Source organism: Martes martes (assembly GCF_963455335.1).
Source record: "Martes martes genome assembly, chromosome: X".
Lineage (NCBI taxonomy): Eukaryota > Metazoa > Chordata > Mammalia > Carnivora > Mustelidae > Martes > Martes martes.
The window spans coordinates 72,272,522-72,286,427 of record NC_137897.1 but is presented as its reverse complement, the minus strand read 5'-3'; the positions used below and the strand labels follow the sequence as shown (position 1 = coordinate 72,286,427).

At 33.7% G+C, this 13,906-nt stretch overlaps 1 protein-coding gene across 2 annotated transcripts in view; it reads right to left on the bottom strand.

Moving 5' to 3' along the window:
- The window catches only part of DIAPH2 (diaphanous related formin 2), a 1,022,518-nt gene that overhangs the window by 553,961 nt on the left and 454,651 nt on the right, over positions 1-13,906 (bottom strand). For both annotated transcript variants that reach the window (XM_080794734.1, XM_080794733.1), the window contains one exon: positions 4,232-4,333. In XM_080794734.1, coding sequence (XP_080650860.1) covers positions 4,232-4,333 — 102 coding nt within the window. The remainder of the gene's footprint in view (positions 1-4,231; positions 4,334-13,906) is intronic.

Below are 13,906 nucleotides of genomic sequence, written 5' to 3'. Positions count from 1 at the left end.
ATGGCTGAGTAATATCCTATTACATACATATACACACACACACACACACACAAACACACACACACACACACACACACACACACACACACACAATCTCTATCCATTCATCAATCAATGGACATCTTGGCTCTCTCCTTAGTCTGGATATTATTGATAATGTTGCTACAAACACCAGGGTGCATGTACCTCTTCAAATGTATACTTTGTGTCCTTTGGGATACAAAAGCTGGATCTTGGGGTAGTTTTCCCAACATCATTTGTTGAAGAGACTGTCTTTTCTCCATTGGATATTTGTTCCTGCTTTCTCAAAGGTACGTTGACCATATTCTTGTGGGTCCATTTCTTGGTTTTCTATTCTAATCCATTGATCTATGTGTGTAATTTTGTGCCAGTACCATACTGTCTTGACCACTACATCTTTGTTATGTAACTTGAAATCTGGAATCGTGTTGCCTCCAGTTTTTTCTTCTTCAATATTGCTTTGCCTATTCAGGGTCCTCTGTGCTTCCATACAAATTTTAGGATTGTGAAAAATGATACTGGTATTTTGATAGGGCTTGCATTAAATGTGTAGATTGCTTTGGGTAGTATATATATTTTAACAATGTTTGTCCTCTCAATTCATGAGCATTGAATGCTTTTCCATTTCTTTGTGTCCTCTTCAATTTCTTTCATAACTGTTCTGAAGTTTCAGAGTACAGATCTTTTACTTCTTTAATTAGTTTATTCCTAGGTATCATGGTTTTTGGTGCAAGTGCAAACAGGATTGGTTCCTTAGTTACTTTTTTGCTGCTTCATCATTGGTGGATAGAAATGCAGTGGATTTCTCCAAGTTCATTTTAAATCCTGGAACTCTGCTGAATTCATGTATTACTTCTAGCAATTTCTGGTGTAGTCTTTCAGGTTTTCTACATAAGAGTATCATGTTATCTGAAAATAGTGAAAGCTTGACTTCTTCCTTGCCAATTTTGATGCTTTTTATTTCTGTTGTCTGATTACTGAGGCTAAGACTTCTAGTACTATGTTTAACAGTAATGCGCTGAGAGTAGACAACCTTGTCTTGTTCCTGACCATAGAGGAAAAGCTCTGTTTTTCCCCATTGAGGATGTTATCACCTGTGGGTCTTTTGTATATGGCCTTTATGATATTGAGACATTTTCCACCCATCCTTACTCTGTTGATGGTTTTTAATCAATAAAGGATGGCATATTTTGTCAAATGCTTTTTCTGCATCTATTGAGATCAGTGGTCCATATCCTTTCTTTCATTAATGTGGTGTATCACAGTGATTAATTTACAAATATTGAAATACCCCTGCAGCCCAGGAATAAATCCCACTTGATCATGTTGAGTAATTCTTTTAATGTACTAGTGAATTAAATTAGCTAGTATTTTATTGAGAATTTTTGCATCCATATTCATCAGAGATATTGGCCTGTGATTCTCCTTTTTAGTACAGTCTTTGTCCAGTCTTGGAATCAAGGTCATGCTGACTTTTTAGAATGACTTTGGAAGTTTTCCTTCCATTTCTATTTTTTGAAACAGTTTAAGAAGAATAGTTTTAACTCTTCTTTAAATGTCTGGTAGAAGTCCTCTGGGAAGCCTTCTGGCCCAGGACTCCTGTTTGTTGGGAGATTTTTGGTTACTGATTCAATTTCATTGCTAGTTAAGGGTCTGTTCAAGTTTTCTATTTCTTCCTGTTTCAGTTCTGGCAGTCTAAGTTTCTATGAGTTTCTGCATTTCTTTCAGATTGCCCAGTTTGTTGGCATGTAATTTTTCATAGTATTGCCTTATAATTGTTTGTATGTCTATGTTTTTGTCTCTGAGCTCTCTTTGGTCATTTGTTATTTTATCTGTTTGATTTCTCTCTCTCTCTCTCTCTCTCTCTCTCTCTCCCCCTCTCTCTGATATGTCTGGCTAGTTTTACTGGGTCTTTCAAAGTAGGAGTGCTTAGTATCATTGATCTGTTCTAATGGTTTTTGTGTTGTTTTTTTCCTGTATCATTGATTTCTCCTACAATCTTTATTAGTAATTTCCCTTATTCTGCTGGATTTAGGGTTTATTTCCTGTTCTGTTTTTAACTGCTTTAGGTGTAAGGTTAGGGTGTGTTTGAGACTTCTCTTGTTTCTTGAGGTAGATTTGCATTACAATGTATTTCCTTCTTAGGACTGCCTTTGCTGCATGCCAAAGTTTTTGGAGTGTCAAGTGTTCATTTTCATTTGTTTCCATGTAATTTTTTTAATTTCTTCTTTAATTTCCTAGTTGACCTATTCATTCTTTAGTAGGATGTTTTTTAACCTCCATGTATTTGTCGTCTTTCTGAATTTTTTTCTTGTGATTGACTTCAAGTTTCATAGTGTTGTGGTCTGAAAATATGCATGGTATGATCTCAAACTTTTTGCACTTCTTGAGGCCTCATTTGTGACCCAGGACGTATCTATCCTGGAGACTGTTCCATGTAGACGGAAAAAGAGTGTGTATTCTTCTGCTTAGATGAAATGTGAATGTATCTGTGAAGTCCATCTGGTCCAGTGTGTCATTCAAAGACATTGTTTCCTTATTGATTTTCTGCTTAGATGATCTGATCTGTCCATTGCTCTAAGTGGGGTGTTAAAGTTACCCACTATTATTGTATTATTATCAATGAGTTTCTTTATGCTTACCATTAATTGATTTATGTATTTGGGTGCTCCCAATTTGGGGGCATAAATATTTACAATTGCTAGATCTTCTTGATGGTAGAATCCTTTTTTATGATATAATGCCCTTCTTCATCTCTCATTACAGTCTTTGCTTAAATATCTAGTTTCTCTGATTATGTATGGCTACTCCAGCTTTCTTTTGACATCCATTAGCATGATAGATGGCTGTCCATCCCCTTACTTTCAATTGCAGGTGTCTTTAGGTCTAAAATGAGTCCCTTGGAGGGAGAATATAGATATATCTTGCTTTTTTTAATCCATTCTGATATGCTGTCTTTTGATTGGAGCATTTAGTCCATTTACTTTCAGAGTGATTACTAAAAGATATTAATATAGTGCCACTGTGTTACCTGTAGATTTGGTGTTTCTGGGGATGTTCTCTGTTCCTTTCTAGTCTTTGTTGCCTTTTTTTTTCCCCCCTCTACTCCAAGATTCCCCTTTAAGATTTCTTGCAGGGCTGGTTTACTGGCCATGAACTCCTTTAGTTTTTGTTTGTCTGGGAAACTCTTTTATCTCTCCTGTTCTGAATGACAGCTTTGCTGGATAAAGAATTTCTGTTTGCATAGTTTTCCCATTCAGCACATTGAATATAGCCTGCCACTCTCTTGTGGTCTGCCATGTTTCTGTGGACAGATCTGCTGCGAATGTGATCTATTTTCCTCTGTAGTTTAAGGACCTTTTTTTTTTTTTTTCCTTTACTGCTCTCATGATTCTTTTTTCTGTATTTTGTGAACTTGACTATTATATGCCTTGGCAATGGTCAGCTTTTGTTAGATTTAATAGGAAATCTTTTGCTTCTCAGATTTTGATGTCTGTGTTCCCTAGATTAGGATGTTTTTAGTTATAATTGAAACAAATAAACCTTCTGTCTCCTTTTCTCTTCCTTCATGCTCTGGGATTCCTTCCAAAAGGTAGTAGCTTTTCTAATTGTTGACTCGCAGTTGTTTTTTTTTTTTTTTCTCTCAGACCTCCAATTATTTTCTTGAGCATTCAGCATGATTTGATAACTACCTAGCTGTGTTCAAAAGCCATAACAAGCGTTGGGTCCCCCAACTCCTTTGCCATCTTAGTTCCTTCCCCAGTTCACCAACCAGTTTTTAAGTGCAGTGGTTAACAATTTAACTCTCTAACATCACAATTACATCAACTATAAAGGAATGGCAATAAAAGGATTTGCCCAATGTGATCAGTGAATATACCCAGGTATAGGCGGAAAGGGGGAAAATGACACTCTTGAACTCTGTGAGTGATCCTAATGTCTTACTCTGTCTTCTAACAGTGCTTAATTATCAGTATTTTCCAAAGCTTTATTATTCATGTTTCATCTGGCCTGAGGAAGACTAAATTATGATGGTTTCCATTCTGGCAGAATGACAAAAAGGCAACTCAAATCATGTTTACACACAATTTTGTTTCTAGGAGATGCTAAATATACTTATTCAATTTAGTTATAACTTTGTGTAAAAATATTCATCACCACCTCATCACCACCATCACCACCACCCCTTATACAGAAAATAATCACATACACAGATTCTGGGCCGTTTTGGGATCCAAAATTCTCAATTCTTTCACTTTCTTCTTTGCAGGCAGGATCTTCTTTTCTTCTGAAGCTTCTACATTCTTTTGAACTAAAGGAAAAACGTTTATTCATAAACAATAATGGTATTAATCCAATCACATTAAATCAATTAGTAAGGCATATTAACTACATTAATAAAACTTATGCCAAAAATCAGTAAATGTGTTTATTTCATTAGTTCAAAGAGGATAAATATAATAATGTAGACCAATTTAGAGGTTTCCCTACAAATTAAATTTCAGCACTTAAGCAGAAAAGATAAGCCAAATAGTACCAAAAATCAATTGCAGTTTCTTACCTAATGTGCAACATTCACTACTCCTTTACCAGGTATCTACAGTAGCACTGGAATTAAATATATAGTAAACTCTACCTAATTTGGATTAATTGAGGAAAAAAGCAGTTATGCATTTATCCTAAAATATGCTAAAATTTAGAATGTCTTTAATTCAGTGGATCTGCTTTAAAGTATGTAAAGTAACTTTAACTGCTAAACAGGTTGTCATATAAAAATTCCTGCTGAGATTGCTTTGAAGAATAAATATGAACCATTTGCAAGTTGCACAACAACAGCACCATTTACATGCACATAATTAATGAACTTCAAAGACTTGGTTTTTTTAAATTATCTTTGGCTCCATAACAGTTTTTAGTACTATTTGCCTTATTAGAAGAAAATATTTAGTTATGCTCTGTTCAGAAGGTAATCCTCTAGGTCTTAAGAGTTCAAATGACCTGAAACTGTGAGAAGCAGCAGTGCCAAGGAGTGGCTTTAGCCCCCCATAACCTCCATCAGCTCTACCTCAGAACATCCACTTCAAAAACCAAACTAAAAAACAATGTAGCTATCTGCTATGAAAATGAAGCTTTATGGCAAATCCCTAAACCCTCCTATACAAAAATTCCACAGTTTCTATTGTACTCAGGTGTTGGCAGTTTACTTCTTCTAATATAAAAATAGGGTTGTAAGTAATGGGACCATTAAAAAACATGAGAAAAGTAAAGCCAACATTGTTTTTTCATTCAAGTAGTGATATGCTTTTACCCCCAAATGTATGCTGCTAAACTTCATCATTGAATCATATGACCATAATAATAATGCTTATTATTTTAAAAATATAATTTCATTTTAAGGAAATCATTATTTTTATTATTTTAACGTATCTGATTTTTGTTAAAGAGATCACAAATGAGTTACTAATTTTCTTTAGAGGAAAAGCAACACACAACTACAGTACATTTTTGCTAAGCGATGTGTTCACATGTTAACATTTAGAAAAATTTCTATACATGTTATAGGATGCATCAAATACTGCAAGTCCATTAAGACCCCCTTTGTATTAATGGTGTCAAATATAGGAAAATTAAATGAACTTCCTAGAAAAAATAACATAAAATTAATTACCTGAATAATTAAGTACTAACATTTAGTTCTAAGCTTTACCACTACAACTGATCTAAAGTGACAGAGTCTAAGCAGACTAGATAATAATTACATTTGAAAATCATGACCTCATGTCCAAACCATGCCCGGGTTAAGACAACTCTATATAAAAAATGACAGTCCAAAAATCATATCCTTTGTTAATTTAAAAAAAAAGTACCTGAATCATATTTTAATTACTTCTGGAATATCAGAAAAATTTTCCCAAAGAAATAGTCAAGAAAACTGTCCTAATCTCCCAATATGCCTTAAACCCCACTATGGGAGACTAGTTAACCAAGTACATATAGGATGAAAATGCTACAGTATAACAGTTATTGTAAGATTTTCTGCAAACTAACAAGACTCTGGAGTAACCCAGACATACATAATGCTCATTTTGTATGACTTTGTATTTTTGCATTTTTTTCATTAAAATATATTCCAACTTCTCCCCTTCTCAAATAAACAAGTTGTTTAAAATTAAGATTAGACATCTTAAATATCCTAAATCCTAATCTATTTCCGTTGTAGTATGTAAATTGGCTTTATCTTAGGTTGAAGAAATGGTAAGACTTCCATGATTGGGCACTACTATTTTGAGAATTACTAGAGCAAAGCTAGTTTAAAATAGTTCTTTAACTAAACAGCCTTTCACAAACAATAAAGTTTTTGCCAAGATCAGTAAATATTAACCAGTGGTTATTATTGCCTTTGGCTTTCTTGTCCTTGAAAGCATTCCCTACTGATCACAGCACAGGCTTAGATAAATAGAGAATTTGAAGAGAGGTAATGACATATGAAACTTTGATCCAGATAGCACTAAAGTCTTCTTATATTAAAAATGTCCTGCTTTCATAATGTTTCAAAATGTTACCTATCCTAGGATACTTTTATTCTATGTTTCAAAAGCTTTAAAAAGTTAAATATTCCATGATTTATTAAAATATGGGCAATTTAATAACTCAATTTAAGCCCAATAGACATTTCTCCAAAGAAGACATACAGATGGCCAACAGGTATATGGAAATGCCCTCAATATCATGGGGGTAATACGAATCAAAACCACAATGAGATATCACCTCACAGCTCTTTGAACGGCTCTTACCAAAACTAAAACGAAGTGTTAATGAGGATGCCGTAGAGGAATTGGAACACTTGTACATTGTTGGTAGAAATTTAAAATGGTGTATCTTCTACAGAGAACACTACGGCGATTCTACAAATAATTAAAACTACAACTACCATATGATCTACCAATCCTACTTCTGGGTATATAAACAAAAGAACTGAGAATCTCAAAGAGATACTGCACTCCCATATTTACTGTAGTATTATTCACAAAACAGCCAAGATATGAAAAGAATCTAAATGTCCATCAAAAGATGAATGAATAAAGAAATGTGGTATATACATATAGTGAAATGTTACTCACCCTTAAAAAAAAGAAAGAAAGAAAGAAAATCCTGCCATATATAATAACAAGGATGAACCTGGGGAACATTATGCTACTTAAAATAGGCAAGTCGTAGAAAGTCAAAAACTGCATAATTATAAAGCATCTAAAATGTCAAATTCATAGACACAAAGAGTGAATTGTGGTTGCCGGGGACCAAGGGAGGCAGAAGTGGGGAGTTGCTGTTCAAAGTGTATAAAGTTTCTGTTATATAAGATGAATAAGTTCTAAAGATCAGTGGTACAAAATTGTAGCTATAGTTAGTAAAAATAATATTGTATTGTGCACTTAAAAATTTGTGAGCAGGTAAATCTTATGTGAAAAGTGCTTACACCAAAAATATCATAATGTAAAAACTTAAATTATAGTGATTTTATTATCTGAAATTATTTGAATGGGACTGAAGAGATTTTTTTTTCTAAGTCTCAATACAAAAACTTCAGTAATTGATTTTATCATAAATGGCCCTATGGTACTCATGTTCATAATGAGGACTATAATCAAATGTGATCTTTCCATATGCAAAAGAAAAACCATATAGCCACTGGTTTTGAATCTGATGAATTAATTTGAGTGCTTAAATTGTCACTGTTAATTGACCAAATAATAATGAAACGTCATAAAATACTGTCTGTAGAAAGATAATGATGTATAATAAAGACATTTATATTATTATTAAATGTGTTAACATCAAGATATTAATTACATAAAAGCCCCATTAAGTATTCTTACATTTCCTTTCATATTTGGATTTTTATCTGCAATTGTTCTACAAATTTATTTCCTTACAACTGAGGGATGCTCACTGGCATAAAGTAAACATGGCTATAATCTTTTCCTGATCTAATTTAGGCAGCTTTCATAAATCCCCTATTAATTTCTGCTCCCAGTGGGTACATACAACATGTGACAAGATATCTGTAAGTTGTAGCAGATATTAAGATATTACAAATGGGTAACACTGAATGATTTACATAATGGTAACTACTATAAATCACAATAAATTTTTATACCTACTTTATCTCAAAATTCCAGTGAGAAAGATTGATTCCTGGAGTCAGCATCAATATTATTAATCCATTCATTTATCCAGCAAATACTTGTTGAAGACCTACTATGTGTGAGCCTAGGCACATGCATATAGACTTAAATGTCTACTCATTTTTTCTTACATACATGGTCATATGTAAACTACTAATTAGGGAAGTATCTCCAAAAGATAGCTAACATTTACAATTTTATTTAACCATAATAATACAGTTTGAATGAATATATGCATATCACTCAACAAATTCTTTTTGTTATTGGAAGTAGTTTCATATTAACAAAACCTGTATCTTAAATCAGCATCAAGTGATATATTAAATCATATTATAAAGAGTATGTGGAGAAGTAAAAATATGACACTTCTTAGTAAGTATACTCTACACAAAACCAGGATAAATAAAGCCAGTAACAGTAGTATTAAAAAACCACCTAAAAATATTTATGTAACTTTATTCATACATATATGTATATCCAACAAGTAAATGCCCAACTTGTTTTAGATATATTGATTTAAAAACTGTGATCTCTCTATATAAATAAATATTTTTCCATTTGTATACATTCCAGAAATGCTTCTAACAATACGGAAATAATTTTTCATGTATTAGTTGAAATAAGTGTTAAACTTTAATAAATAATTTCATGTTAAAATGAGCTGAAGTATGAAAATGGCAGGCAGGGAAAATCTATTATTTCTGTGTACAAATACAACTGAAAAATTCAGTGTACAAATTCAGTGTACAAATACAACTAAAAGTGGCGAAAGGAATATATATATATATATAACTTTATAAGTGATATACATGCATAAGTGATATATATTAATATATGTATATATGCATATATGTATAGCACATAAAAGGGGAAAGTATAATAAGAAAAACTACAACAATAACAGTGATAGTAGTACTAGAAGTAATAGTAACCATGATCACAATCATCACAATCATCACCAAAATTAACTTTTATTAAATACCTCCTCTGTCACCTTATATAATAGATATTACCATTGTCATTTTATAAAGGAAGAAACTACAGAACAGAAAACTTGAGTCATTTGCCCAAGATCATATAGCAAGTAATAAAAAGACGCTCAACCTCACCAGTCATCAGGGAAATGCAAATGAAAACAACCAACAAAATACCATTTTAGAGTCATCAAATTAAAGTAAAAAAAAGTCTTGTAATATAACGAGTATAGATGAGGAGGCAAAAAAAATCAGAATTTGATTGTGCCAACAGTGGTAGTAAAAATTAGGATAACAAAAGAAAATAAACATTTATTAGCATCTAATACATCTAAAGTGTGCTTACCATAAGTATAACCCAATCTTTCCATTGATGGGTCAAAAAGTCAAGAAGACAAGAATGTTAACTGCAGCAATGTTTACAACAGGACAAAAACTGGAAACAACCCACATGCCAGGGGGCTATGAAATGGATAAATAAATTGTTCTATATTCACATAATGGAATACAACTCAGCATTTATAGTGAGTGTTCTACAGCTAAATATTCCAATAAGAACAGATCTCAATTACAATTCTGAATGGAAAAGTAAACATCATGGAAAATGTTGTATGCAGTATAATAGCATTCATCTAATTAAAAATGAAACAGAACAATCTTATGTATTGTTTATAAATTATAAATGTATGTACGTATGTATGTATGTGTGTGTGTGTGTGTGTATATATATATATATATATATATATCAAAATTTTGAAAACACAGAATAAATACTTAGCAGATTAATGACCGTGTTTCTTGGGGGAGGAAAGTGATACTGGAACAAGTAAAACCCTGGAAACTTCAATTTTATCTCTTAATGTTTTATTTTTTTAAAAGCAAATATCTGTATTAAGTATGATGAAATGTTAACATTTTTTCATTCTGGGAGGCTGGTACCTCGGTCGGGTGTTTCCTATATTAGCCTATGCAGACTTCTATTTTTTCAACACAAAAATAAAAATTGTATGACCAGATTTATACATATATGTATATGTATATACATGTATATATACACTTTATAAACTGTTAGCCTTGGCAATCCAGGGACCAAGGGTATATAGGAATCAGAAACACTAGCGGAAGGAATGATAAAAACTACAGGTAAAGATTAGTCAGTTAGGTCAGCAAGCACAATTTTATTTTCAACTGTTTTTGTATCTATTTTGTGAGGATTAGCATATTTGTTTATCAAATCCTGAGAGGGAAAGCTGATGCAATATGCAGTATGAGACCGCATTTCCATCTCCTCTTATGTGCCCTATATTGCATCTGTGAGGCTTCCTTTTTCTATGTTGCCTACAGCTGTGCTCTAACTAAGGAATCCCACAGAAAGGGAGATTTCATTGTCACCTGCATTGTACCTCAAGCCATAGGAATGGCATTAACAGGAATGTTCCTGAAGTTTACAGCACATTAAACGAGATTAATGGTTCAAACAGTGGGAATCACACATACATACTTTGTAATAATTCCCGAATTAAGGAACAAATCTTACTGGTGGTAGTTTATTTATTTATTTTTTTAACTGGTCATAGTTTAGATAAGAACCCCCAAATCAGGAAGCACATGTTACTGCAAATTAACATCTGCATAACTAATATGATTGTACACCTGCTCATTTAGCAAATTACGGAACACTGCTAAATGTCACCAGAACACTATGTTTAACATAGTGTTAACATGTGCATAGCTAATGTTGTATATTTTCAATTGGGCTTCAAAAGCTCAGAAGGTAATGTTTATTTTAGGGAGGACAAATAAAGTTAACTTAGAGATTTATGTAGAAACTCCCTCGTTTGAAGTGGTATTTTATTTTATTTTGTTTTATTTTATTTTATTAAAGACTTTATTTATTTGACAGAGAGAGAGACACATACACACAGAGTGTGAGTGTGCACTAGCAGGCAGAGAGGCAGGCAGAGGGAGAGGGAGAAGCAGGCTTCCTGCCAAACAGGGAGCCTGACACGGGGCTCAATTCCCAGGACCCAGGGATCATGACCTGAGCTGAAGGCAGATGCTTACCCAACTGAGCCACCCAGTCACCCCTGAAGTGATATTTTAAACACCAAAATGGAAGCATGGTTCTTACCTCAACCTAGTATTTGACAAATAAGATGGTGGAACTTATTCTTGCTAACCTTTAACCTCGGTGAAGTACCTTATTCAAGCTTTATAGTTAATTCATTTACTTGTAAGTTGGCTCCAACTTTGTATGTATGGACTGATATTTTTTCTGGCCATCCCACACACTCAGAGAATTCCCTGTTATGCAAAATTTCCTAATTCATGCCACAAATCAGTAAGTCCAGCAATAAATCCCAAGAGCTGAGTATGTCAAAGCTGAATGCTAAGAAACACAACAGTAGGAATTACGATGATAAAACCAGTACTGCCACACTAATAGGATATTTCTTCTTGAGAACACTTTGGATATTCATCATATTCAAGTTTTTCTTTTATAATGTGGTCTATTTCAGACTGGTACAAGTTATGCACACAATTGAATTTAATGCAAAGGCCAGTTAACCTTGTGAGCAAGACTGAACAAAATAACACCTTGAAATGTTCGTAACCATGATTTTTCAGTCTGGGTTTCAGGTATAGCTGAACATAAGCTTGAAGGTCAGTGCTGTATGTAGATCTCACCAAGGATTTATTCAAGTGAAGGCTCACTGGAAAACTATGTATCCAAAAAGAAGATTCTCATCTCCTGGATATTTCTACTTGTCTAATAAGCTCTATAAATTTAACACATCCTATAACATATTCCTTATCTTACACCCAAACTTGCTCTTCCCATAGTCTTAACCATCTCAACAAATGGAAACCCAATCCTAATTGTTCAAGCAAAACATACACTGGCACCACATGCGCATGTGCGTGCACACACACACACACACACATACACAAATGAGTTATCATTAACTCTTCCCTCTCACAGGTTACATCCCATTTTTTGGGAAATCCAGTACCTGATAACTTCTCATCATCTCCACTTCTAGCTAAGGGTTTCAAGCCACCATTACTTCTAGCCTCAGTTATCGTTGTAGCCTAATAACCTGTCTCTATTCCAACTTTTCCCTTCTTCATTCTACCCTGTCAATTCACTAATTAATGTTATTCTACTGTTCAAAACCCTCCAATGGCTTCCTGCCTTATTCACAGTAAAAAGAAATGTCTTCACAATAGCACAGAATATCCTACTTCATATTTCATGTCCCTTCCATAACTATTCTGATCTCATCTTTTGCTACTTTCCTCTCATTCACTCTAGCCACACAAGCTTCCTTGCTGTTCTTCAAAAATACCAGAACAATTCCTACAGCAGAGTCTTTGCACTTGCTATTATGTCACCCCAAAATATTCCCTCACTTCTTTCAGATCTTTATTCAATGTCACTTTCTCAAAGAAATCTTTTCTGATGATGTGATTCCAAATCAGAACTCCTCCCTCCTGCCACATATTTTCCTCCTTGCTTGCTTCATTTCTCTCAGAAGCAATTATCACCATCTGACATCAAATCTATTTTTTATTTTACTGTCTACCTTCTGCTTTGATATGAGCTCTATTTTTTTTAAGATTTTATTTATTTATTTGACAGAGAGAGAGAGATCACAAGTAGGCGGAGAGGCAGGCAGAGAGAGAGCAAGGTAAGCAGGCTCCCTGCTGAGCAGGGAACCTGAAGCGGGGCTTGATCCCAGGACGCTGGGACCATGACCTGAGCCAAAGGCAGAGGCCTTAACCCACTGAGCCACCCAGGCACCCTAATATGAGCTCTATTAAAAAGAGGGATTTGTCACTGTTTTGTTCACTGTTACATGCTACCATCTAGAATCATTCCTGGAAAAAATAGGCACTCTCATTATTTTGGAATTCATACTATATATATACTCTTATTTGTGCAAAATGAATTTTATACAATGTATGTATTTCAGTATTGTTAATAGCAAAAGGTCATAAGTGTTCATCTACTGCAGACAGATTCAATAAATTATGTTAAACTGGGCATTACTTATAATACCAAAAGATCTGAAATAACCCAAAAGCTCATCAATAGAAGAAAGATTAAACTATGGAATGTCCATTCAATGTATCACTCTGCTGCTATATCCAAGACCAAGGAAGATCTTTATAGAATGATATGGAACAAACTTCAATAAATATTGTTAGATGAAGCAACCAAGATATACAAAACTATGCAGTACTACCATTTACGGAAAAAAAAAGAGGGAAAAATATATGTCTTTGCTAGTGTATACATAAAATGTATCTGGGAGGAAATATAAGAAATGTATTACATTAGTTACTTCTAGGGGAGGGACTGAGTAGCTGGGGTACAGAGATGAGAAAAAGCAATTTCCCTGTATACTATTCTTGTACCTCTTGAATTTTAAACCATGTAAATATACTATCAATTCAAAAATGAACAGAGAAACAAAGATAAGGAACAAAAGGATTTCACCACTAAAGATGTCTCTAATATATGAGTGCATAGGACAAAAATGCTTTGTGGTACAAATTGGGGAAAAAGTACTTTGTGCACCAGAGGATGAAGCATAGAAATGATGCCTAGTCTTCAAGTGGCTCCATCAATAGAGCAGGAAGAATAAAGTGACACACATCAACTGGTGGCCTAGCCCTAGAGGCCTATCAGAATTTATTAGTGAAATTCAAATAAACCAAATT